Source organism: Eleutherodactylus coqui, chromosome 3 (genome assembly GCF_035609145.1).
Source record: "Eleutherodactylus coqui strain aEleCoq1 chromosome 3, aEleCoq1.hap1, whole genome shotgun sequence".
Taxonomy (NCBI): domain Eukaryota; kingdom Metazoa; phylum Chordata; class Amphibia; order Anura; family Eleutherodactylidae; genus Eleutherodactylus; species Eleutherodactylus coqui.
Window position 1 is genome coordinate 79,688,905 of NC_089839.1, and position 26,502 is coordinate 79,715,406.

General features: G+C 43.3%; 2 protein-coding genes across 3 annotated transcripts; both read right to left on the reverse strand.

Moving 5' to 3' along the window:
* Nucleotides 1-896: 896 nt before the first annotated feature.
* KAT14 (lysine acetyltransferase 14) lies at nt 897-23,624 on the reverse strand. 2 transcript variants are annotated; one of them, XM_066595776.1, is made up of 10 exons: nt 23,372-23,624; nt 22,219-22,340; nt 21,765-21,886; nt 20,453-20,631; nt 17,579-18,001; nt 8,568-9,115; nt 7,888-8,024; nt 5,644-5,822; nt 4,801-4,991; nt 897-2,700 (listed from the first exon to the last, which is right to left on the reverse strand). In XM_066595776.1, exons 1-10 carry the CDS (start codon nt 23,622-23,624, stop codon nt 2,527-2,529), a joined length of 2,328 nt encoding a protein of 775 aa, XP_066451873.1. In that variant the 3' UTR covers nt 897-2,526. The 2 variants fall into 2 exon arrangements, with proteins under 2 accessions (XP_066451873.1, XP_066451874.1); XM_066595777.1 differs by lacking the exon at nt 17,579-18,001.
* A 146-nt stretch (nt 23,625-23,770) lies between these two features.
* Nucleotides 23,771-25,719, reverse strand: PET117 (PET117 cytochrome c oxidase chaperone). The gene is made up of 2 exons (XM_066595778.1): nt 25,577-25,719; nt 23,771-24,080 (listed from the first exon to the last, which is right to left on the reverse strand). Exons 1-2 carry the CDS (start codon nt 25,670-25,672, stop codon nt 23,931-23,933), a joined length of 246 nt encoding a protein of 81 aa, XP_066451875.1. The 5' UTR covers nt 25,673-25,719; the 3' UTR covers nt 23,771-23,930.
* Nucleotides 25,720-26,502: the final 783 nt, after the last annotated feature.

Below are 26,502 nucleotides of genomic sequence, written 5' to 3' on the forward strand. Positions count from 1 at the left end.
GTACACTGCTTGAATTGTATTGTGGATGACCGCAGCAGCTCGCAGGCGGTCATGCGCAATAGCTTGTTTTCTTGTTTGCATTTCCTGTGCCAATTATACGAGTACTCGCAGCCCATATGCAATGTTAATTGTGCGTGGGTTGCGGGTCGGATGCCTCCATTGACTTCAATGGAAGCAGTCTGTGGAAAAATAGAGTACACGGCCATCCAGATTATTAGATCTCCATGCAGTTTTCAACATGGAAAACAGAACCCAGGATGGAACAAACACTGCTTTCATGAAACCCAAATGTGAAACCAGCCTTGGTACAACTGCTTGAATGGTTTATCTTTTTGTGTGACTAGGAGGACTTTATAATCAGTACCATTTTTAAATAAGGGTGTTATTTTTTACGGTTATCAGGGCAGACAAAACGGTCACAAATGTCATATGAACCCCTAACTTTTAATTACAAAGACCAAGGAGTTTAAAGGGTTCATGTACAAAGCAATATCACAAGTCTGTACACATCAACAGAGTCCCTACAACTCTATATTATGGACCCGTAGACACTCATGTGCCTCCTCCATGGGACATCCTATCCTCCCCTAGAAGCATTGAATGCCTCTGATTTATGTATATAGTCTGAGGCACACAAAAGCTACCAGAAGGGTCCGCAGGCCATGCATGCTGTATCACAGATCCCTACGACACAGACCCCAAATCTAGCAGTGTATGAGTCCTTACCATCTATCCAGACCAGAAGAGACATTGTAATTCTGCATCTTTTTTACTTAATTCTTGTAGTAATTTAAAGCGTATTCTATTATGTATGTGCATAACAATCCCATTCCTGTAGAATAATGATACCCATCCAAGGAAAATGCAGTCAAATCACACTAGATGACAAAAACAAGGATTTTTACAAAAGTAAACAAAATTTATTTCACTCAACTGATTGCACATTAATTGATAATGAAATGTTCTGTCATCACGTGGAAAGAACTGAAAGGGGCTGCGGCTGGAGTTAAATCGCAAAAGTCAATGGGACTTTCTAATGTTAAAATCGCACCGTATGTTTGATACGATAAAACACGGGCTCCATAGGAATACAAGGTTGAAAAAAAAAAAAAGAAAACCTCATTCGCACATCGCAGAAAGATAAAGCATGCTGCAATTTTTTATCGTGCATGCAGAATCATTTTTCAATAGTATGCTATGGAGGGTTATTGCTGCAGAATCCGAGGCGGACGCCCGCTCTGGATTCTGCAGCAAAAATCCGCCCGTGTGCATGAGGCCTAACTTTTTGGATTCAGGGTTTCCTAGGGAGCTTTCGCGCTCTGCCACGATACAATGGCGCCATCTGCTGGCTAGAGGCAGTACTGCAGTATGCGACATGCTGGAGAGGCACCCGACAACAGAGCAGCCAGTAATATACAGAAAGAATACCCTGTCGGACGTCTTCGGACATCAGTGCTGTACAGCATTGATGACGTCAGACCGTGGATTGGAAAGGGTTAAGCTTACTAACTTAAATAGCCTGCGTAAAATGGATTGTCATTGACATTCTAGTTCATGAACAATTATAACTGTAGGTCTATGCGCAGAATAAAATCCTAAATTCTCAAAAAAAAAAAAAAAATACAACAAATGACTAACCATGCAATATAAAACAAATGCTGGACACTAGAATATGTACATCCAAAATACCGGTTTGCTGCATACATTGATAGTTGTTAGTGTGATGAATACTGAATGGGATATCTGTTCCAAGTTTAACAGAACTACAAATCATACAATGTTATATGAGCCATGATATTGCTGACCAAATGGCAACGAAATAGCAAACGGACAGCCATGTTCTACAGAATTGGTTTTGAAGTAGTCATTTTTATAGATCTATACTAAACCTGCTAGTCCTAGTGATACCTCCTGTACACACATCAGCAACATGTTCACCATCTATCGGCATCTCATACTACTCGTAATACTTCTGATAATCATTGGAGTTTATGCAGCCCTCACTGAGACTACCATAATGTAATGCCTGGCACACTGGTTAACGTGATATGTCTACTATATGTATCGGTGCAGTAGTTTGGGAGAAACCTGCATTGTATTAGTAGCAGCCAGACACAAAAGTAGTCCTGCATATTCATGAGCTGCAGACTAGCCACTCCCACGCCGCCCTCTAGCCAATGATTGGCAGCAGTGTCACTATGCACATTAACAGTGGCAGGATGGCGGGGTGGGTGCAGCTAGCTGCAGCTTATGGATATCCTGGACTACTTTAAGTAGTCCCCTATGCATTTGCTGCTACTGATAAAATGCAAGTTTCTCAAAAACTACTGCACAGATCCACACAACAGACATATCACTGTAATCAGTGTGACTGGAACTACCTTGTGCTGCCCTCAGAGAGGGGTGCAAAAAGATGGTGACAAAGTCTCTTAAACTACAGTTATTTATACAGAACTCGTTATAGAGGAACTTTTACTGCAAAAAAAGGAAATCGCCTTCTAAAGAATATTTTGGTCAACCTTGTTATCACCTTCGTAACCGCAGAAAAAAAGCGTGTTTACATTCCTTGCTGTCTATTGGATAGTACTTGTCATAAAAATCTAAGACATACTCCTCGGTCTTGAACCCAAACTTCTGGTACAGCAGCATTGCAGGGCTATTGGCAGAGACGTGTAGAGTAACATCTTTCCCCATGCAGGTCTGTCAGGAGGGAAAAAAAAAGTTTAGAGAGCTTAGTGAGAAGGCCTGAAGTATAGCCGATCCCGTGTGCTTATATACATATTAGAAACCATGTAAATGCAATGAATTCCAGTTCACAAATGCTAATGTAATAGGTACATAATAAGATGAGCCAACATACACCTACTGTACAAATAACGAGAAACCAGAAAAGCCCTAAACTAGCCCCAAATCAGTACCAAAAACTGCAGTTAGACACGAGAATTCAAAAAATTGTGAGCAGAATGCTGGAGAGCAAGAGATACAGATGTGACGCACAGGAGAGGCTGCAGGCTTGCCCTGCGCAGCAGCATGCATGTCACAGGCAGTAAGCAGGTTCTGCTCCACTTCGGGGAGGGAGCAGGGATGACTGGTTTGCAATAGCCTCATCATCTATAGGAAGTAGCCTGGAACAGATTGAGGGGAAACAGTCGAATACCCAGGGCTGTAATTTGCTGTAGTCACCCAGTGCAATCCTGGATTGTTACTGCATAAAGGTGAGGGAACATAATGAAGCAACTACCTGCAGTGACACCATACATCAGGATTACACAAGAATTCACGAGAAACTACGGTCTTCACTATCTTGGCTTTAATTGTATCCCTTCAATTGAAATGCTGTCCAGCTATAAGTAATGAGCGGTGGTTGATTCCTACATTGTATAGCATTGAAGGATGTTTGCTAATGTTACCTGATATGGCAACACTCAATTCTGTACAAATAAATGACGAAGGTGCCTTATACTATTTAGGGCCTCATTCACATGATCTGAAATCTGCACTGGGAAAATCCAACACCGATTCCCCTTACAAACCGTGGTAGAAATCGAAGGCTGAACCTGAGATTTCTGGTGCGGATTTGCATTTGAAGAAGCTGTTGGATTTGCACTGTATGAATGACTGCTTGACTGAACTCCATAGGATGCGGAAATGACGCCGATTTCAACCCAGATCTCTGTGTGAAATCCGCATCAGAATCTGTAGGAAAAAAAAAGGGCCTAAAGCCTTAGAGAACAAGCGGCCTTGTTGTCCAGACACTTCTCAAGGATTTTACCCATGTGGTGGTTTGACTGTCCTAGAGTCTTTTCTTCAGCTACCAAAAATAATAAATTTACTCTTTTTTTTTTTTTTTTTTTTTACTTATTTTTGTAACTATTTTTTTTTAACATCTATGTACCTCATGATGTCATAAGACCTCTGGGGGTCATTTATATATATAATTTTTTTTCCCCACACTTTTCCACTGTAGCTAGAGCATCCATAGGAGCCTAAGTTACAGGGTAAAACATCCCCCTGTAGTGAAAGTAGACATTATCAGAGCTGCTCTGGGATTGCTAGGACCCTGCAGCTCCGCTGCGGCAGGGAGCACCCAGCAGCCAAGTGATTGCCAGGCCAAATGCTTCCGCTTTCCCTGTTCATTACATAGTCTTCAAAAGAGAACAAAGAAGGGGCTAAAAACTGCTTTTGCCCTCTCCTCCGGGTCCTCGGCTGTGAGGAACAGCCAAGGACCCGACCTGCTCCTACTAACATAGCAGGAGCTTTAATCCTGTGCTATATTTTTTTGCTATCGTCCGGGATTAAAACCCACGATCAAGTACCATAAATTTACGGTGCTTGGTCCTTAAGGTGTTAAGGTCAGCAACGCTGCAGCTAGATGTTATTTTACAATTCATTACAAGATATTGTAAAGTTTACATACACAGTATTTTGGCCCTGAGTTTATTGTAGCATTTTTGGAGTCAGAAGCCTTTTTTTAAAAATTCTAATACGATTTTTGGGTATTATGTTTGTCCCCATAGGCTTCTTTATAGAACTTTAAAGAAAAACAGCACAAAAACTCCTGTATAAAGTTCTGCAAAATAAGATCTTGTTTAAAATAAATGCTTGAAATTCAAGGCATTCACAAACGAACACTGATAAAACATTGTGTGAAGGAGACCATATACAGTTTGGTCTGGTGACCACTTCTGAGACCGTTTTAATACAGGATACATGCCCCTTGTGCCTCAGCAAACTTCATGGCAGCAAGAAGCCACAATCATTTTTTCACAAAAAAAAAACATCATACTAGTCACTGGTTACCTGAATAAGATGGTAGATCATAAATGTTGCTATGCCAGCTCGCCTCCATTCGGGGTGGACAAATAGAAATGAAATATAGGCCTCATTGTACTTGACATCGGGCACCATGAAGCCAAAGGCAATAACCACCTTTTTGTACAGGACTACTACACTGAAATCTGGGTACTGCAAACACTCTGAAACATCAATGCCTAGAAACACAAGGAACACTTGTCATATCATACTATCTGGAGTATATGTTCATGTTTAAATATGGTTTTACACTTTGATATCATTTATATGATATCATTTATATGAAAAGTTGACCAACTCCGCAAATATTAAAGGGGTTGTCCAAGTTAAGTCCTAAAATAGAACTGAGCTCGAAAATAATACTCACCTCCCCCCACTTATTCCCCGCTGCCAGCTCCGGTCACCACTGTGTTTGTTTACAGGCTGCAGTCAAGCCTGTGACAGCCTGTAAACCTCCTGCTACAGTCAATGACAGCGCTCAGTGATCGTTGGCGAGGGACAAGCGGGAAGAGGAGAGATCAGCTTCTATGTTATTTTACAGCATGGGGACCCGGTGATTGGGTTTTACTTAACTGGGACAACCCCTTTAATGTTCTCGTAGTGATAATGCAATGCAGTCTATTGAACCACATTTTCCATTACATAGTATAGTACTCAATATAAAGACTGTGAAAGGACATTTAAAAATGCAGATCATCAAAGCAAGCTCTGTCCCACCAGGAAACGTTGGGGAAATTGAGCTTAGCAGTCCGCAGATTAGTAAACGTATATTTCTAGGTTTAAAAATAGTTCTGCATAACTATCAGTCAATATGTTCCATCATTATCTTACCTGGCCAAAAAAATTCCTGGCATATGGAGTTGATTGTGGGAATGTGACCCGGGCGAACATAGCAATAGTCAATGGGGGATTGTGGTTCTGGTACCCAGCTGGGGTCATTTCTGTGAGCATGAGCCCTGATCTGAGCCAAAAGCTGCAGTCGACATGGTCTGGTGGTCTCATAGTCGCGTCTGATAGAGAAAGGTAGATAGATTTTTCAGATTTTTTCTTCTATACGGTGTTTAACCAGTAATATACAGAAAAAAAAAAGTTCCTCGAAAGTAGAAATGCATTTGCATGCAGTAGAATAATAATCTTTATTTGTATAGTGCCAACTTATTCCGCATTTGACAAGTTTTCTACAAAATTTAGTAGCTTGAGAGATTATTAGCCATAGTCACATGTTCAATTTAGCCATGCATTCTTGCCACAGCTTTGCAAAACCACTTAAAGGGGTGTTTTCAGAAATCACAAAAAAAGTTTTTTTCCCCCCTAGAAATACCACCATTGTTGTGTCTGGCATTGTAGATCATCCACCTCGAGTGAATGGCACATAGCTACAATTGCACACACCGACCAAGATGGCGCTGTTTCGGCGAAAATTACTATATTTTTTTAAATCATCGACAACCATTTTTAAGTTTCAAACTGTAAAAAGGAGGAGGACGTGTGAACAGCAGTAAAGGGTTTTCAAGTTGAGTGAGCGATAATCGTTGTGTGTAAACGGGAAGCAATCATACACTATTCCTTCACTTGTCATTTATTGCAGAGTTTTAGCCTGTATAAAAATAGTCACTAGTTTGTTCGCTTGTTGTTACGTTTAAACAGCAGTCGTTCAGCCTTTGAAACAACTTGAGGGGAGGGGTATTGTTTGCCATGCTAAACACTATGGCTTTTTCTTTGCACTAATTAAAAATCTTGCGTTAGAGATTCTTCGCATATACCTACGCCCACCTAAGCAAATAACATATAAAGTGTTTACACAGCGAACAAGGCAAAGGACTAGGATTTAAAACAATTATCTTCACGTGTAAGCGCTCAGTACTTGAGAGCAAAAAAGTCGTTAAGTCGTTAGTACAAACATCAATAGTCACATGTAATGGGGCTTTAGGCTTAGCTCATGTTGGCTTTGTGACTTCTATTATAAAACCGAAGCCATATCTCGTTGCCAGAACCATCTCAAGACATACACAGTGTGTCCTAAACAACAAACTTACAATGGGGTCTGTTGGGTTCCACCAATCACTGGTCTCATAGGTTATATGCCAAGACAACAGCGGTGGTGCCACAAGTATGGCACGTCAGCGTGTGTGTGTGTGTGTGTGTGTGTGTGTGTGTGTGTGTGTGTGTGTGTGTGTATGTATGTATGTATGTATGTATGTATGTATGTATATGTATATGTATATATATGTATATATATATATATATATATATATATATATATATATATATATATATATATATATATATATAATAAATAAAATAGTGTTTTGTTTTACACTTTTTATATTCCTGCAGGAGACTTGAACCATAACAGCTATGATTGGTATGATGATGCATTGCAGTACTTCTGTACTGCAATGGTTTATCGTTTACAATAGCGATCATAGGCAATGGCAAGCCAGGACACCAGTATCTGGTGTCATGTCTCCATGGCTACCCATTGGCCTTCTGTGATTACATTGCTGGGGTCTGATGACATCACAGAGGGAGCACGCTCCCTTTGTGAACTTTTTAACATGCTGCAATCTGCATAGCTTGCAGCGTGTAGGGGGTTAGCAGTGGGGATCACTGTCCTTATGTATCCCTGTTGTTGACAGCGAACAACCCCCTTAAGCTCCAATTCCCTATTCAAAACAGGGTGGTTCCATCACAGCTTCATATTAATTCCAAGTTAGGTCTTTATTCACATCTGCGCTAGAGGCACTGTTTGGAATCTCCAGCGCAAATCCAGCATGAAATTCCAAATTAAATAGCGTAGTACGCTGTGCTAGTTCCGACGGGAAAATTTCAGCTAGCATGCTGGAGGCTAAATGGGCCAATATAGTCAATGGAGACCGTCTGGAGCACAGGCCAGGCCCGGCTGTTCTGGCATTTTCACTGCTCAGTAGCCGAACAAAAATGATGCCAGTGGCTCGGTGTAAATGTTAATGGGGCCTAAGAAGTCCTATAATTGTGTCGATTAGAAAGGAAAAATGGTTCAGATTTGTAAATTGTATCTGTAAAGAAATAGGATTACCAACTATAAACCGTTACCTTATATATGGCTTCAGGATGCGAGCAGTGTAGGGACTAACTATGCTGAGGTCTGCATCTTTATCTTCAGTTGCACCAAGCCGATACAAGAAACGCACAGCGGAGTGATGGACATCTTTAGTTGCAGGAACTGCAGTCTATAGGAGGAGAAAGGATTAAAAAAAAAACAAATAAAAAAAAAGAAGACTGTAAATGGACAAGGCAGAGTATAATCTAATGCAGGGAACAGAGATGCTGGTAGTGAATCATCAGTGCTAACTAGAGATGAGCGAGTATACTCGCTAAGGGCAATGCTCCCTGCCCGCCGCCAGCACCCAAACCTTTTGTCTCGAGCGGGCAGGTACTCGCTTAGGGCAATGCTCGCTCAAGCAATTGCCCTTAGTGAGTATACTCGCTCATCACTAGTGCTAACCAATAATGCTTTGCAAAATAGCCGATTATTCCGCTGATTCCATTTGAGGTTAGCTATACTCAACCTGCAACCCTTTTTATTAGGCACAGGTCCAAATGTGTTCAATTAATGCTTGGCATGGGTAGCATTTTCAAAAATTAGTAATTAGGTAGTTTGGAAGTTGTTCTAATAAATAATTATGAAGGGTATCTTCCGTCATTCCTACTAGAGTTCCCGCAAACGTTTTGATTCAGTCGGCATCACAATGGTTGACCAAACATCTACTCACCTGATATCTGTCCAAGACTCTCAGGTCCTTGCTTGTTGTTTTGTACTGAGGCCCAGTGGGTATTGGCCTAGAAACTGCACCTTCCCTGGCTCCATAGACTCCTCCAACAAGCATTAAAGCTGCATTCACAGCCTGATCCAAGTCAAAAAGTTGCAAACCCCTTTCACGCTTTGCCTTCCGAACAAGAAGCTTTTGCCTCAGTCTTCTAGCTTCTGGCGTCACAGCGACGGCATTGGGGCAAGCCTCAAGGCGTTTTAAGAGCAGCTTTTCTTCATAAAGGCTGATGGCATGGTAATGAGGATTTTTGTTTTTATCCTTCTGTATGGGCTGAGGTCGTCTCTTGTCCCGGGCTCTATCTGCAGATGGGCCCTTGTGCAGTTCACCCTCCAGCCGGTCTAGTTTCTCCTCTTCACTCTCTATTTCTTGTTTTACATACATAGAGGACTTGAAATTCTTTTGACATATAGGAGTTGAGTGGGTGGTGTTGGGCGAAGGTAAGTATTCAATCCCAGGATCGATGACACCATCAACATCCATCTCTTCATCATCTGAAATGGTTACATTGGAAAGCAATTAATTCTCACCCAAAATACCAGGCATTCATTTCAACAGCAACATTTTAACATTCTGGATATCAAACGTGTCCTGCACAAGGTGCGAAAGTTGGAAAAAGTTTAAGTCGCTTTCTACTTCTTCCACATTGTGACACAATTTCATTTGTGCCCTAATACAATTGTTGGGCCCAAACTACATAGCAACATGACGTTGCTCATGGTTCATGCCAAACAATCACCCGTTATCCAAGGCATAATAAGGGTTAGACAAGGTTACAAGGGATTATAGTTACAGTTACGGCATAGAATCACACAGCGCAATAGAAAGTTGACCTACAAATGAAATAAGTGCAAGTGACAGGACTGTCCAGCTAAAAGGAAAAGGAGGCAGGTCAAATTAAAAAAATAAAAAAACAGAAAATTGACATCAGATAAAAGCCTACATGGTCCTTCCAGGCTGTCCTTGTATTATTTCCTTTTCATTCCTTTGTTAGCATAGATCTCTGCTTATCCCAGCATGCTTAAATTCATGTATTGTTGATTTTCCAACCACGTCTGCTGGAACCTTGTTCCAAGCATGTACCACTCTTTCAGTAGGAGAAATAATTTCCCAAAATTGCTTCTGATCTTTCCCAACTAATCTTAGATTGTGCCCCCTTGTTCTAGTGCTTAGCCTCCTAATGAATGCACTTTCCTCCTTAATCTTAGTTATACCTTTAACATATATAAAAAAAACTTTCCATCACGCCCCCCCCCCCCTCCTCCAGGCTACACAAATTAAGTTTTTTAAGGCTTTCTGGGTTAGTTTTGTTCTTGAGACTTTCCACCATTCTTGGAGCCATCTTTGACACATGGCCGTTCTTGCCAGGGCCTAATGACAGCAATAACTTGTTATAATGATCTACACCACTCAAAAAACATTAAGCGAACACTGATGTTGCAGATAGCCTAATGTTCACCATGGCATCTCTTTCATGGAGTTTACTTGAGACCGTTTGGTCAGAAACATGCAGACCCGTAGCCAGTTGGAGGTCATTTTGTAGGGTTCTCCTTATTTCATTCCTCCTCGCAGAAAGGAGCAGATACAGATACCTTCTACAACCCTGTCCATCTCTCCTTGTGTAACAGCCGTGTGCTGGTATCTCTTCCATGCCCTTGAGACTCTGCTGGGAGACACGGCACACCTCCTTGCGTTGGTACATATGGAGGTGTCATCCTGGAGGAGGAGGACTACTTGTGCAAGCTGACTGGGCTGCAGGTACCACCTCATGCTACCAGTAGTGACAAGAACACTAGAGAAGAATCAGTCAGGAAGGAGGAGAGAGTAATGGTCTGTGGCCACCACCTGCCAAACCAATCTGATTTTGGGTGTTGTCTTGCTGTTGCCTCTCCGGTTGTCACTTTCATTTAGACCAAAGCAGCTGGAATTGATTCACAACCGCTTCTGCTTCCTAACTGGACAGATTGACTTCCCTGAAGTGACTTGGAATTATACTGTGATGCTTCATTGTCCCCTTAATCTTTTGGAGCAGCGCATGTATAATAAGAGACAAAATCCAAGGAGTACCCAGGGTTACAGATAGCAACATTTTAACACTGTATAGCCTTTGGTGCAAGGTCGAAATGTTCACATCTGCAAGGGGTGAATATAACCGGATTTATATGGATAACTTGCATTTTGCCTTTAACGTGTTGAGTTAATCCATCACAGCACAGAGGAGCACATGTGGTGCATGAGATGTATACCAATGATATCAGCTATACATAATACTGTTCAATTAACGTTTTAAAGGCTTACTGGTAACAAATAGGTGAATTGATCCCTCGATACTTACATTGATGTAACTCAGAGTGAAGCAAAAAAGCCTATAAACACTAAAATAAGCCCTTTCACAGATTAGACTTTCTAATAAAAACCCATCTTTGTTTGTTTTCTCCTAAACACACACACACACAAGTTATCGCGCAGGGCATATCCTGACTAATGAATGTCAGGCACACCTACCACGTCGACTAACCATAGACAATACAAAATATGTCTCCATACTCAAAGCAATATAATAACGGATAATGCTTTGTACTGAATTCAAACATCTACTATAGAAGTCTATATGGTCCTCGATTATACGCCCCTTTAGTTCTACTATGCAGGACCAAGAATAGATGTTTTGATGTGAGGGGTTTTGAGCCCGGAATACTCGATACTCGAGCCCAGAACCACTCAAAAAAAAATCTCATGCTCAGATTAAAGACGCTGGATCTTCACAGATCTGAAAATCTCCTGTACGAAAAGCAATATAATAATTGCCAAACCCAACTTGATATCCAGACTGTCAGAGTAAAGTTTGAGAGTGTTATTACATGGGATATATAATCCAGTTGTTAATGACAAGATCCCTTACACTCTAAACTAGAGATATATTGCCCCTATTGCCAGGTTTTGCGAATCGATATTCTCCAGACCCGATGCGACTAGTTAAATGGTGGTTCCTTATTATGGGGAGTATAGTCTCAGCGGGAGTATAACTAGCCGAGATCGCGTTTCAGTCAGTGAGCACGATGGCCTATACCAGTGGTGGCGAACCTATGGCACGCGTGCCAGAGGCGGCACGCAGGGCCCTCCCTGCTGGCACGCGCCGCCATCGGCCGCTCACCACCAGTGAATACCGGCAGGGGCTGTGGCCCCCCCTGCCAGATTTCACTCAGCTACGCCGCTAGCAGCGCTGATCCTGGTGCACGCTGTGACGTCAGTGTGCAACCGGGATCCTTTTATGCCCCCCCCCAACGTCTCCTACTACTTGGTTCCGCGAGAGCAGGGGGAGGAGGTGTCCAGCAGCACACTGACGTCACAGTGTGTGCCAGGATCATAGCCGAGCAGCAACGCCATGCAGAGGAGGAGGGGGTAAGTATATGGGTCTTGGAGAAGGGGGGGTGGAGTGTGTCACTATGATACAGGGGGCCACTGTGGGGTGTCACTATTACACTGGGGGCCGTCACTATTACTACTGGGGGCCACTGTGGGGTATCACTATTACATTGGGGGCCACTGTGGGGTGTCGCTATTACTACTGGGGGACGCTGTGGGGTGTCGCTATTACTACTGGGGGCCACAGTGGGATGTCGCTATTATACTGGGGGACGCTGTGGGACGTCGCTATCACACTGGGGGCCGCTGTGGGACGTCGCTATCACACTGGGGGCCGCTGTGGGACGTCGCTATCACACTGGGGGCCGCTGTGTGAAATTGCTGTCATACTGGAGGCCGCTGCGGGATGTCGCTGTCATACTGGAGGCCGCTGCGGGATGTCGCTGTCATACTGGGGGCCGCTGCGGGATGTCGCTGTCATACTGGGGGCCGCTGTGGGGAGGGTCACTATTATCGCTGGGGCCGCTGTGGGGAGGGTCACTATTATCGCTGGGGCCGCTGTCGGGAGGGACACTATTATCGCTGGGGCCGCTGTCGGGAGGGACACTATTATCGCTGGGGCCGCTGTCGGGAGGGACACTATTATCGCTGGGGCCGCTGTCGGGAGGGACACTATTATCGCTGGGGCCGCTGTCGGGAGGGACACTATTATCGCTGGGGCCGCTGTCGGGAGGGACACTATTATCGCTGGGGCCGCTGTCGGGAGGGACACTATTATCGCTGGGGCCGCTGTCGGGAGGGACACTATTATCGCTGGGGCCGCTGTCGGGAGGGACACTATTATCGCTGGGGCCGCTGTCGGGAGGGACACTATTATCGCTGGGGCCGCTGTCGGGAGGGACACTATTATCGCTGGGGCCGCTGTCGGGAGGGACACTATTATCGCTGGGGCCGCTGTCGGGAGGGACACTATTATCGCTGGGGCCGCTGTCGGGAGGGACACTTATCGCTGGGGCCGCTGTCGGGAGGGGGGTTCACTATTACCGCTGGGGTAGGTTTACATGTGACAGAAATGGGCAGGGCTGTTTAAAAATAGACAGCGTACAGATTTTGACTGCTTTTTGGATGCGGAAATGCTGCAGAATTTTCCACAGAAATTTCCGCTGAGGACATTCTGCAGTATTTCCGCATCCAAAAAGCAACCCAAATCTGCATGTTGTCTATTTTGAAGCGTCCCTGTCCTTTTTAGAACGACGGGGGTAAAAAGCATACGTCGTGATAAGCCCCGCCCCCTAACATGTTGGCTCTTTGCCATAAATATGTGGGTTTTGGGTTGCTGTTTGGGCACTCGGTCTCTAAAAGGTTCGCCATCACTGGCCTATACCGACGGGTCAGTCCCAACCTAGATCTATAGTGCTCACTGACTAAAACGCGTTCTCAGCTGGTTATACTCCCGCTGTGAATATACTCCCCATAATCAAAACGTCTATTCTTGGTCCTGCATAGTAGAACCAAATGGGCGTATAATCGAGGACCATATAGACTTCTATAGTAGATGTGTGAATTCAGTAAGAAGCATTATCAGTTATTATATTGCTTCGACTACTGAGACCTATTTTTGCTAACAATAAGAACTATCTATCGTTTGGGTCTAGACAAGCTCCGATATAGACCTAATTAGAGAGGCACAAGTCTGGGTCACTCTGTTATGTGTTGAGGTTTGTCTATGGTTAGTCGACGTGGTAGGTGTGCCTGACATTGGTCAGGATATGCCCCACGCGACAACTCTTGTGCCCAATGTGTATGTATGTTTTTAGGAGAAGACAAATAAAGATCACTCACATTGATGGGATCAGTCTCCTCATATAATGATTGACCAAGTTTATACAAGGGAAATATGGCCAAGAACACAGAAAACCATCACTGATTTTCTGTACAATAAGAAAAAACATACAGCGTCCCCAAAATTGACAGAACTGTGCTGTATAGACATATCTGCCACATGGAATGGTTTCTGATCTTTAGAAAGTGACCAAGCCTGTTTGCGCCTTAGTGACGGAGCCAAATTTTGGAAATTTGACATGTGTTACTTTAACATAGAATAACTCTGTAAAGGTTTTGCATATCCAAGTGATTCTGACATTGTTTTCTTCACCACATATTGTACTTCATTTAGGTGGTAAAAATAGACTGATAGGATTTGTGTATATTTATTAAAAGTGCCAAAATTGGGAAGATTTTGAAAAAAAAAAGACAATTGTTTTCAAATTTTCAACTGTAAGATCTCAAACATGTGCAAACATACTGTACAAATCTTTCATAAGATATATATTTCTATTTTACGCGATCGCCGTTATCCATTGGATAGCGGCGATCAGGTGACCAGGGACCACGTACGGTGCCCCGCCCCCGCCCAAAATCTCAAGGCTCTCAACTACATTTGGTAGCCAGGAGCTGGGAGATTTTAAACTACTTTGGCAATCTGCGGCTTTGGTGCATGTATCCGCCATTTTTGCAATGGGTGCGTGCACAGAAGCCGGGGTAAGGTCCACAAATAAATTTAGGAGCCTTAGGTACGTAATTTCATCTCCCTTCACAGATATGATCCATGAGGGGAGATGAAACCTAAACTTTTTTTTTTTACTTTAAATGATCGCTGTTAAAAGGCAATGGTGTTGTCAGTAAGGGGTTAAACAAAAAAAATCTAAGAAAAAAGTGAACAGTTTCTGGATTAATGCATTTACACTCATTGTCAAACCAATCCCTCCCGTAGAAATTGTCTGCATCGAATGAAACTTTCTCTGCATTATTGTAACGTTGATGTAAGTAACTGATTACAATCAGAGCAAAAGGATTTATTGTGGAAAGCTGAACCCTTGTAGCAAGGCTCTAGTACCCCATTGTACTGCCTCTAGCTTGGATACAAGATGTGATACAGGCGGGCATGGTGGCTCTAGTATCCCGTTGTACCAACTCTAGCTTGGATACAAGATGTGATACAGGCAGGCATGGAGGCTCTAGTATCCTGTTGTACCGTCTCTAGCTTTGATACAAGATGTGATACAGGCAGGCATGGAGGCTCTAGTACTCTGTTGTACTGCTTCTAGCTTGACTACAAGAGGTGATACAGGCGGGTATGGAGGCTACAGTACCCTGTTGTACTGCCTTAGCTTGGATACAAGATGTGATACGGGCAGGCATGGAGGCTCTAGTACCCTGTTGTACCGCCTCTAGCTTGGATACAAGATGTGATACAGGCAGGCATGGAGGCATACACGTTCTTTATGGTATCCTGCAGCGTTTTACTCCATATTTGCTGTAACAAAGCCTGTAGATCGTGTAAACTCGTAGGCTGTTGAAGTTGGCATCCCATATATGTTCTACTAGCTGATATACCCGGCTTCGCCCGAGTTAATTTGGTACTGGTGTTTATCTGGTGTTCACACGGAAAATCTTATGAAGTCGTGGTTACTTTAGAGATACTGAGGAAAAAAAATATGTTCACCATTTTGCATAGTTCTCTGCGTTACCCAGGAAACACCACGTGGAGGAAACCATGCGACGTTTCCTTCATATAAAATAACATCAGGAAGTGAGAGAATTAGATTACTTACATAAAATTTGGACACTAATTCTTTTGTGCTTAGAATTGAATAATCGAGTTGGGACCCATTAACTTTTCATATTTATGACACAATCAATGCTTGTGCCAAATTTCATGTTTCTATGACATTGGGAAGTGAGAGATTTACATTATGTACGTAAAATTTGGACGCTAATTCTTTTGCGCATAGAATTGAATAATGGAGTTGGGACCCATTAGCTTTTACTATTTATGACATAATCAATGCTCGTGCCAAATTTCCTGCTTCTATGACACCGGAAAGTGAAAAAATTACATTTCGCACGTAAAATTTGGACGCTAATTCTTTTGCGCATAGAATTGAATAATCGAATTGGGACCCATTAGCTTTTCCTATTTATGACATAATCAATGCTCGTGCCAAATTTCCCGTTTCTATGACATTGGGAAGTGAGCGATTTAGATTATGTACGTTAAATTTCGACGCCAATTCTTTTGCGCTACAATTGAATAATCGAGTTGGGACCCAATTTCTTTTCCTATTTTGGAGATAATCTATGCTTGCGCCAAATTTCATGTTTCTACGACATTGGGAAGTTGGAGAACTTTTGGCGAGTCAGTCAGTCAGTCAGGGCTTTCAGCTTTATATATATATAGATTGGCGATAAATCTGGTGACGGGCAGCCACGGACGTGTGACAATGTTGTAGGGATATTCCTGTGAGCCCCTTGTGTGTGCGGCTGAGCATTATTCTGCTGGAAAATGCCTCTTGGAAGCCACCATGAGAGGAACACTTGTGGCTGCAAGATGTCCTGAACATATCGCTGAGCTGTCATTGTCCCTCATACCACTACTAGGGGTGACTGACTGTTGTATGCGATGCACCCCCCCCCCCCAGACGATCACACCAGGAGGGGGCAGTGTGCCACTTCACAGAAAAGGCAGGATTGAGGCGCTCACAAACAGGTCTCCAGACACAAACACGACCGTTGCCAGTGCCTAAACTAATCCCGAATTAGTCGCTGAAGACAACCCAATTCCACTCAGTTTAAGTCCAGTTTCATCGTTCACAACACCACTGCAAATGGAGGCAATGGTGGGTGGGTGTCAAAGGCAGAACACGTAATGGACACCTTGAGACCAAATGTCCTTCAGCCAAGTGCCTGGAAATGGTTTCAACAGATAAAGGGGCCTGTAATAATGGCACCTCCTGTCTCTGGATAGTGGACAATGAAAAGAGTTAAAGCTGCTTGTGCTTGTCAGACAATCAGATGATCCTCTCTACTCGTGGTCTGTTGAAGGCGTCCTGAGCACAATTGCTTGTCTGTGTACATTCCTGCATCCACTGGTCCTAACGGCCCGTTTGGTGGGAAATTAGTCAATATGACCATCCAGCTTCTCACATTCCAATAATGCGCCCCTCTCAAACTCTGTTAACTGTTGCATTGTAGGAGGCGTCTAGTGGTCAACAAGCTCTACACAAGAAGAAAAGGTCACTACACGCAAGAAGCCTCCGACAGCCTTTTTTATAGGCCAAGGGTGGAACCACTTTTAGGGTCTCAGGTGACAAGAGCGATCTAATCACCCCACAATTCTAATCATTTGTATATCTGCCTGAGATGGAACTGCATGCTGGGTTTTGCAGCAAAACGACAACTCCTAGGGGCTTGATTTTTTTGACAATGAGTGTATTTAAAGGCATATGCTGGTATTAATTGAAAACCATTTTACAATTTCTTAGCAAATATGCATAAAAAGTTGAATAACTTTGCTAAATATATTATCTATCTTGTACTGATCCTGACTAACAGCCTTTATTATAATCCGGAGCTGTATTCATAATTCTTCTCAAATATTACATTTTCCATAAAAATTCAAAACCATTCCTGCTTATCCATTCCATAAGGGTAAATATATTTTTCTCTCAGTGGTATACATTTGTATCTTGAGCATAATAAAGGATATAGTAAAGAGATTCATTCTTATTATAGTTGACATTTATACTAACCATGAAATAAAGCTTGGGGTGGCATGACATCTGGAATTAGATCAGCCTCAGATAGTAGGCTTGGAGTTGCTGAATGGGAAGCCGGTGTACCCGGAGCGGAGAAATCCAAAGAAGGAGAGGGTGAAGGACTGGTCATGGGTGTCCGGTCAGATGAACTCACAGAGGAGAAGTCTATCACTTCCCCTTTCTCAAGCACAATGTCTGGACGACGGCTCCGACTACTGGAGAACTTCACAGGAGTAGAACATGAACTGCGGTCCACAAATCCAGAGGCTTCTTTCTGGGCTTTCCTGATGTCTTTTGCTTCTTGAGTCCGAGATCTTTTTTCTTTGAGCTCTATAGCAGACTCAACGGGGTTCCCTCTAGATCTCTTTCTGAGTCCTTCTACTGTGATCACTGGGTCCAAGCTAGACTTACCAGGAGCTGGAGAAATCATAATATACAGTCCACAAAACCACTATCACTCAGTTGTGCCGTTATAATACGCTTTCATCCCTACAATTAAAGGGGTCTTGTACTATTAAAACTGTCGCTCAATAGATTTTAAACTGAAAATAATGACATCTTCATGTATAGTTTGTTTTGTCTCTCTTTTCCTGGCCCCCTAAGGCTCTGTTTACATCTGCATTGTGATTTCCACTGTGAGATAGATTTGCCGTACAATCGATACCAGTGGCACCCCATGGTTCCCATTGACTTATAAGTGCATATGTCGGGTTCCATTGTGGCGTCCATTGTGTTGCCAGAAAAACAAAAATAATAGCACTGCACTCTGTGCCATTTTTTTGGTCGAATGAGTGGTGATTAGAGATGAGAGTATACTCGCGAAGGCACATTACTCAAGCGAGTAGTGCCTTAGCCGAGTATCTCCCCTCCGTTCCTCCCCGCTCCCCGCCTAGCGGTGATGACTGTCCCCCCCACTCATCTCTAGTGGTGATGACTGAAATGCAGACATAAACTCAGTCTAGCAGCTGGAGGAATATAAACAATGGGTGAAATTTGATAAGACCAGTAGGTCAAATGCCAGTTTTAATAGAATTTCCACCAGTGTATGATTCGCCTACACAAAAATCCACACCCGCTAGGAGATGGTATAGATTTCTGGTATAATTTACACTGGTTTTTGCTGTAAATTATACATAAATTTCTTGGTCCAGTGCAGCCATGCCCTTTTTTGGGAAAGTGGCGGGGAGTGGCTCAACGCATCTCAAATTTTTATTTTTTTTTTTACATGTGAGGCCTGTGCCAAATTTTGCAACTTTCTTTCTGCCAAAAGGAGGGATGAAAAAAATCACCCCCCATTGTGCTTTTTGTTGGGGCTTCCACTGTAGGATGAACTGTCACTCTACTGAAAATTGACTTGTGTCATGTGATCTCCTTTCTCATGAAGGGTTACTCTATTGATGGTGCCATGGAAATCCCAGAGCAAACATGATATCTAGGCTATTATAGGAGTTGTTAAGGTGCTTTAAGACGGAACGATTATTGTTCAAACGAGCGAAAATGGATAATATTCATTCACTTTGAATACAAGAAAACGACCCGACGATAATTGTTTATTTTTCGCAGGCATAAAAAAAAAACCAAAAAATTTTTTTTAAATCATCATTGGCTCGTTCACTTATTGTTCAGTTTAAATACCGATCGTTCAGTCCTTCTTCATTCACTTACACACCGAAAGTGGAAGACTGAACGATTTCTCGTCTGAACAAGTCAATGGTGTATCTGCTGTATAAACAGGCTGTCCAAGCCAACGAGCCGATGGGGACGTCACTCGATCGTTCAAACTATAAATCAACTCGTCTAAAAAGTACCCTTAGGGGATGAAGGGAAGGAGAGAAAACGAAAAAACATCTATATTTTCAAGCAGAGGCCCCAACCTGTTGTACCTAGTGAGCCAGTCAACAGCTACATTAAAAACTCAAACACCGCAGACAGACTGAGTGCCAAATTTGGCACGCAGCCCATTTGCAAGCCACGAGAGCTCCAATCTTTCAAGTCATTAACCAGATTGGTTGAAGTGAAGAAAGTGGTACAAGCAACAACGCACATTTTAAGCTGGACATACTGAACCAAAAAGGCATTACTTCATGCAAATTTTAAACTATTGAGTAATCAAGATGTCTGCAATAGTGCCAATGTGGAAACCTTCTTATAGTCAGTGCATATGGCTATAAGTCATGGCTCCTAGCACACAGTTGGGGGGTGAGCCAATGGTTAGGACTATTGTTCTGAAGTGTCATTTTCCAATTTTAAAACCTATTCAGTTGCATTTTTAATGTACATTACATATTGAGTATACATGCATATCACACAACATCATATACAGAAATAAACACTGGGGAGAAGGAAAGGAATTCAAGCATATATCCCAATGAAGAAACCTCCATCATCGCTGAAACCAGGAGGCTGGACTGTGAATTGCTTACAATTATTGCTTATCGGTAGCCAATGGATTGTTAGCAAAGCCATAATCAATGAAGAGCAGTTAGGAGAAAGAGGTTAGAATTGATAATATCGGCCAAGCGTGAAAATACAGCTTCGCTGAATATCCAGCACTGTACTTTTTCCTGAATGACTACTAACCGGGTCACTCATTTTGGAAGAGGAGGATCACCTGATACATCTCGAAGGCAAGAGGTAAGATTTTATGTGCTTGGACTAAATCAAGAGACATGAAAGTGTAGCATGGAGGTCCAGCAGAATTTGGGACCTTCAGATTTTCACACATCTCTGGACATTCAATTTAAAACTGAATTTTCAGGTTGAAGAATATTATAATGATGTAAATAACATTGATGTTTTTGACTGAACATTAAGAAGTTAGTAGATTATTTAGGTGGACAACACAGGAGGTGACATTTAAATACGTACATTTTAGTTTTTGGGAAGATATATACTTGTCTCCTTCAGGTCTCATAGCAGGTGGTTTGTTGTGAACAAGCTTCCACCACCCTGGTTCTCCAAACTCCTGGGCTCCAGACTTGAAGAACATGGGACTGCCCACCGAGAGACATCCAGCCACGGTGCTCCACCACGTAGAGGTCTTCTTCCTGGAACAAAAATATTCGGACATATTAGAGAAAAGGTGTCACTCCTGTCCATGGGATGTGGAAGCAGCTGAGATGCAATACCAGACACAACCCTTGGACAAGAGTGGCCCCTTTCTAGAAAAAAACCCTAAATTATTTATTCTAAGGCCAGCTTCACAAGGGCGTACTTGCGCTAGCAATCCGCAGAACCCATTGTTTCCAATGGGTTCATTCATATGCGTCTATTTTCCTGCGCATTTGCATCAAAAGTCCCCATAGAAGTCAATGGAGATATGCAAATGCACGTAAAATACTCTAGGAGGTGAGTGAAACACTGCGTCATAGTGTAGGGGGAAAAAAAACTCATCTGGAATTAGCCATTTCAATCTGTGGGTACTGTTTTGCTGTGCACAAATGCACATGCCTTGTGCGTAGAAAAAGTACACTAAAAATACACTGATGCCTGCAAAAAATGTCCGTTCCACAAAATCGCTGCATTCATGCGCGCATATATGCATACGGTCGTGTGAATGCGGCCTAATCCTGGAAAAACCCCATTAAATTGCAAAACATATACACCGCCCCCACTGACCACTTCTTCAGTTAGACACTACATGGGGAATTTACTAAGACTGATGTTCCCAGCAGGGTTGTAAGTAGAATGTCCCCGGCGCACATCGCGCTTAATACATGTAGAGACGAATGCACCTACACAGAGCTGTACAGCATGTTGGACCTGGCGTAGAATTACGTAGTTTACGTCAGCTCCTGGCGTAAATTATACATAAATTAATTGACCCAGACGACCACAACCCCTTCCTGAAAGCCCCGCCCACTTTTCACAAAAGTGGCAAAAAATGGAGCAGAGGGCAGAAAAGTCATAACATTTTTGCACAAGCAGCCCTTGCTCCAAATTTTGTGACTTTTCTTCGCCAGTTTTCCAAGCCATCGTAAGGCTGGGTTCACACGGGGCAGAACTGCCATTGGAATTGCGGTTTCTGCTCAGCGTTTGGATGGATCTGTGACTGAACCGCCAGCCTAGGGTTTAAAAGCAGATGTGAAATCAGCCTTACGAAAATATAAATCTGCGTCAAAATCTAGCAGATTCTTCAGACTCAATTATTAAATCTATTAATTGGACTCCCAACATTCACCTATTTCCCAGTAAGAAGGTCCAGTGCTTCTCTATGAATGAGCAGATGTCTTCTTTCCATCTGAAGTAGCCCTGGCGGCCAGATCCTTCCAGTGATAAGTTGTACATGGCCAACATCACAACCTAGAAATTAAGAAAACTGTATTTCAGGTATATAAATTAGAATTGTATATCATTATGGAACAGCTTAAAGGGGTGGGGTTAATATTTAAAGTTATCCACAGGTCCCCACCGATCACGAAAACTGGGGGTCCCACGTTCCCCTGTGTGAATAAGGTAATTGCTGAGAATATTGCTATTCATGTCAATGAAACTGCAGCCGGACCCCCAATCAGAAAGTTAGCCCCTATCCTGTGTGCAGGGGATAACGTTAAATCTTGGCATAACACCGCTAAGTAGCAATAGAGTGCAGAATCATTAGAAAACATTAAATTACATGCGTTACATTGGCTTACCTGCTGCCACGTTAGCCGTAGACGCTCATACTGCTCTTTGCCATCCTCAGAACAGTCACTACATGTGAATTTAAAGAAGTTATCTCCTTTCAGGTGACTTGGGGGATCACCTCTCAGCTGACCTGCAAAAGGATAACAGAAAGGGAGTGGCTGAGCGGAATCTAAAAGGCTTTTTTCGGAACTACACTATTGATAGGCTATCATCAAGCTAGGTCATCATTAGTTGATCAGCGGGGTCCGCCTCTTGGGATCCCAGGTGATCAGCTGATTGAAGTGACGGTGGCGCTCGAGAACACTTTAAGTGCATACCAGGGACAGAGTCATACACCATACAAATAGAGCGCTTATGCCTGTTATAGCAGCTCAATCTCATTCACTTGAATGGAATAGAGCTGGTCTCAGGCCAGGTGAATCAAGGTGACTTCACAGACCAGAGAAGAGGCCATGGGACTCACCCGAGAAGAGGCCGTGGGACTCACCCAAATGCCGTAACCTCTTCAATCACCTGGTATAGCGAGCAGTGGCCCCCACTGATCAACTATTGAGGACCTATCATGAGGATAGTCACCGATCGTTTAGTCCTTGAAAACCACTTCAACATATAAAAAGTTTGTTTTTCAAACAGCTTCTTGAATATTGGGTCTGGGAGTTCCCATTACGAGAAAAAAAAACAAACGTTTTCAGAGCATCAGAAACATCCTAAAAATGAAAGGTGTGATGAATCTCTCAACGGGGGCAAGATTGGATCGGACTAGCTGTAAGAAGTATATTTTCGTACTAACCATATTTATCTCCTATTCACAAAAAGTGGCGGCCAAGAGCACTCAAGAGTTTCCACGACTCTCATAGCCTTTAAGGCCAGTTTAACACTAGAGTATTATGGCCGCATTTGTGGGTCCGTAACACAGACATCTGATCCGGCACGACCACAGGGGTTACTGACCTGAACTGTCCCCATCATAGGAATTCACTATAGTGACAGTTCGGGTCAGTAAACCCCATGGTGTGACCGAGACATACATCCATATTGGAATATGTGTGGGTCGCACTGGACATATTCATACAGGCAAGACTAATACTGTATAGTAAAATCAGCAGATACACCATTATCTGCCTTCATTGGAAAAACCCTTTTCAATTAACAATTGCTTACTTGCTGGAATCCATTTTTGACATTTGTCACAATGAAAAGGCATCTCCTCCATCCACGGTGCGTCGATGTCATCGCCAACGTCGCTGTTCAGCGAATCGCCACTTTGATCATGGGACAAGTCAATAGATGCCTGGTCTTCAGACTCTACCAGCAAAAGAGTCTCCCCTTCCACTTCTCCCTCCTCCAGGCCCTCAGAGGCAGATGTCCTAGTAGCATCATCATCCACCGGTGTGACATGCGCAGAAGTATCCATAGTCTATGCACAGCAGAATACGAGCAGGGTCAAATCTACCTAATTAAGGTCCAAAGGTTTATAAGATACAGTGGCTGCCATAAGTCTATCCCGATCTGCCAACTCCAAACCAAGTAACCCAACAGAGACCACACTACACAAGTTCATAGAGGATATGGCACTTTTATTACATGTCCATGACGTATCTCAAAGCAGAAGTTCCAAGAGCGTCCATCAACTACCAAGAAAATGACTTATATACAACAAGAACTACCCATAATACTCCGGTTACTTCTAATAAGGCCACCGCACGGGATGCGTCCAGCCTTAAAATTGGTTTGTCGCGTTACGTGAAAGAGCCCTCTCTCGTTCCGATTCCAGTTGCTTGGTCAACTCGATCTGTTCTTGCAAAAGACGTAAATTCTCTTCTTTCCGTTTCTGCCTTTCTAGATCGTGGTAAACACCCATACGCAACCGCTAGAAAAAGTAGAAAAAACAAACAACTTAAGTCATGTCATTAATATGCACAATCCATAATTACACATGCGCTAACAACTGACGTTAGCGCTCGCGTTATTACGATAATTACTGGACTGAACCTGCATGTGTAGCCTGGCAAGTAGTGCGAAATTGCATGCGCTAGTGCACATGGAAGTGCATCCTTAAACTTGTTTCCCACGAGCAAAAGTGTATTTGTGCGTGCATTAGCGTCATGTTTTTGCGCACGGCAAACAAAGATGCATTGATTGAAATGGTAATTAGTCTTAACGCGTAATGCGCTCTTATTCCTGCACAATTACGCAGCTTTTCATGCATGTCCTTGTGTATTGCACACCCACCTATTGACGTCTATGGGAATTTTTTAATTTGCAAGAATGCAGAAAAATAGAAAATGTACTTTTTTTTTTTTGCGCGACCAAAATATGTGCACGATACGCAAATGTGAACAAACCCATCGAAATCCATGGGTTCTATTCTCGATGTATTGCACACGCAAATTTTGCACGTGCAGACACGTCTTTGTCAAGTTGGCCTTAGCGGTTACTGCTTAAAATGGTAGAACAATGGTGCACATCTAATTTTTAAACGCCAAATTTACGTAAGTCAACAATTTGAGACTGAAAGTGAAATTCTTAAAATCTAAACTAGAAAAGAACATATAAAGCACCAAGATAATGTAGTAGTCCGATGACGGACTGTAAAAATAAACTACAGAAGGGGTACCAAGAGAAACGCTTTATGGCTTTTGCAATGCGACATTAAAAAAAACAACGCTTGATGCCTTGAATCAAAAAAAGAGACTCCTGACTAAGTGGTTAAAATAAAACCAATAAAACCCCATCCCCCAGCTGGGCCCTGCCTAAAACAACAGAGGAGGGTATACTCGCCTCTCCCTAACGCACCTGACAGCCAGCGTCAGCGGTGACCTACAGTTAGTCTGGACAGAAGCACATGACCATTGCGGCCAATCAGAGGTCACAACGTCACGTTCCCAAATCCTAGTCGCCAAGATATGGGCGCTGCCATGTGCAACGGCGATACCACTGTGGCCTCTGATTGGCTTCCGTTCAGCCAGTCTACGAGGAAGTCACCTCTGATGCCGCAGGTCAGCTGCATCCCAAAAAGTTGACTATACCCTCGTGTGTTACTTTAGGCAGGGCCCAGCTGGGGACAAGGGTTGTTTGTTTTTATTACAAAGCCCCACAGTACAAGAGAAAGGATGTGGTTGCTATGGGCAAAAGTAAAACCAGAGCAGCTGCGCATAGCAACCAATCAGATTGCACGTTATAGCCTGCACAACAAAAAGCAGCGATGTGATTGGCTCTCTAAATGTCCACTTGTTTTCCAAGCCTCCCCTATATATCTACAGAGGAGCTGCTTGTGTGTGCTTCACTGCGCTCGCACGGTTCTGTTTGACCTTCACCATACCGGAAACCTCACAGATAAAACACGGCAGGTACCCCCACACTGACCTCTCTTTCCAAAGTCTGCAGCACGTGCACCCCGATCACAGTACCGACGGACAGGACCACCGTTATACCGAGGACCACCTTGGCCAGGGTAGACATGCCTGCTACCACACCGGATGGGGCGGCGCTTCAATGGAACGCACCAGTGAAACGCAACGCTACGGGACGCAGAGAGGGAAAAACTTGTTTGTAGCTGAGATTCGCTGTCGGTTACTGACAAGCCTGGCAGACACTGTACAGCGGCGGCCAGGGGCAGTTGTCGTGGGCAGTGCGTGTGGTGCTAATGGGGGCTCTATAGAGAGTTTGACTGACACTAAAGAAGCATATGTACCTGTAGGTGACTAAGCGTGCATTCACACCAGCGAGCGCATATTGGTTCGAGAACCTTGGACTGATATCGCGCTTGTGGAATTGTGATTCCGGATACGAACATGATGTGTTTTTGCTTTAAAAAACGCATTGCATCTATGTACTTGCGTGTAAAAAAAAATCACAAGAGTCCCAACAGTTTTCAGTGGTAATAATCGCATCGCGCTCACATGGCGTGCAATGCGTTTTTTTTTAAAGATCTCCTAGGAAATTCTTTTGCGTAAAAGTAGGACCTGCCGTGATTTTATTAATCAAAAATCACTCCTGAATACACCTATTGAAATCAAAGTGTCGTCATCGTCAAAGCGTGCAGCCAAGCCGCTCCAAAACCTGGCGGAAATCTCACGTTTTTTTCGCTACAGCAAAACTGCGAGATTTCCGCTGGGAATACGTCCCGTGTGACTCCAGCCATAGGCCTGTGTCACATGAATGTATTTGTGCAGCGTTATGTGCAATATGCAGTGAACGGAACCCATTGATTTCAAAAAGGTGCGCAGCACGCTCCAATTATCTTCATATTGGCACTCGGAAATAGCTAATTGAATTAACTGCCGATTGGA

What these genes read in the sequence shown, in the direction of transcription:
- KAT14 (XM_066595776.1), bottom strand. Translation starts at nt 23,624, where the DNA reads ATGGATACTTCTGCGCATGTCACACCGGTGGATGATGATGCTACTAGG. An exon ending in TCAAAAATGGATTCCAGCAA is followed by an intron (nt 22,341 to 23,371) that starts GTAAGCAATTGT and finishes ATCCTTTTGCAG; the next exon opens with GTCAGCTGAGAGGTGATCCC. An exon ending in ATCCTGAAGCCATATATAAG is followed by an intron (nt 5,823 to 7,887) that starts GTAACGGTTTAT and finishes TTTCTCTATCAG; the next exon opens with ACGCGACTATGAGACCACCA.
- PET117 (XM_066595778.1), bottom strand. Translation starts at nt 25,672, where the DNA reads ATGTCTACCCTGGCCAAGGTGGTCCTCGGTATAACGGTGGTCCTGTCC. An exon ending in TGCAGACTTTGGAAAGAGAG is followed by an intron (nt 24,081 to 25,576) that starts GTCAGTGTGGGG and finishes TACTTTTTCTAG; the next exon opens with CGGTTGCGTATGGGTGTTTA.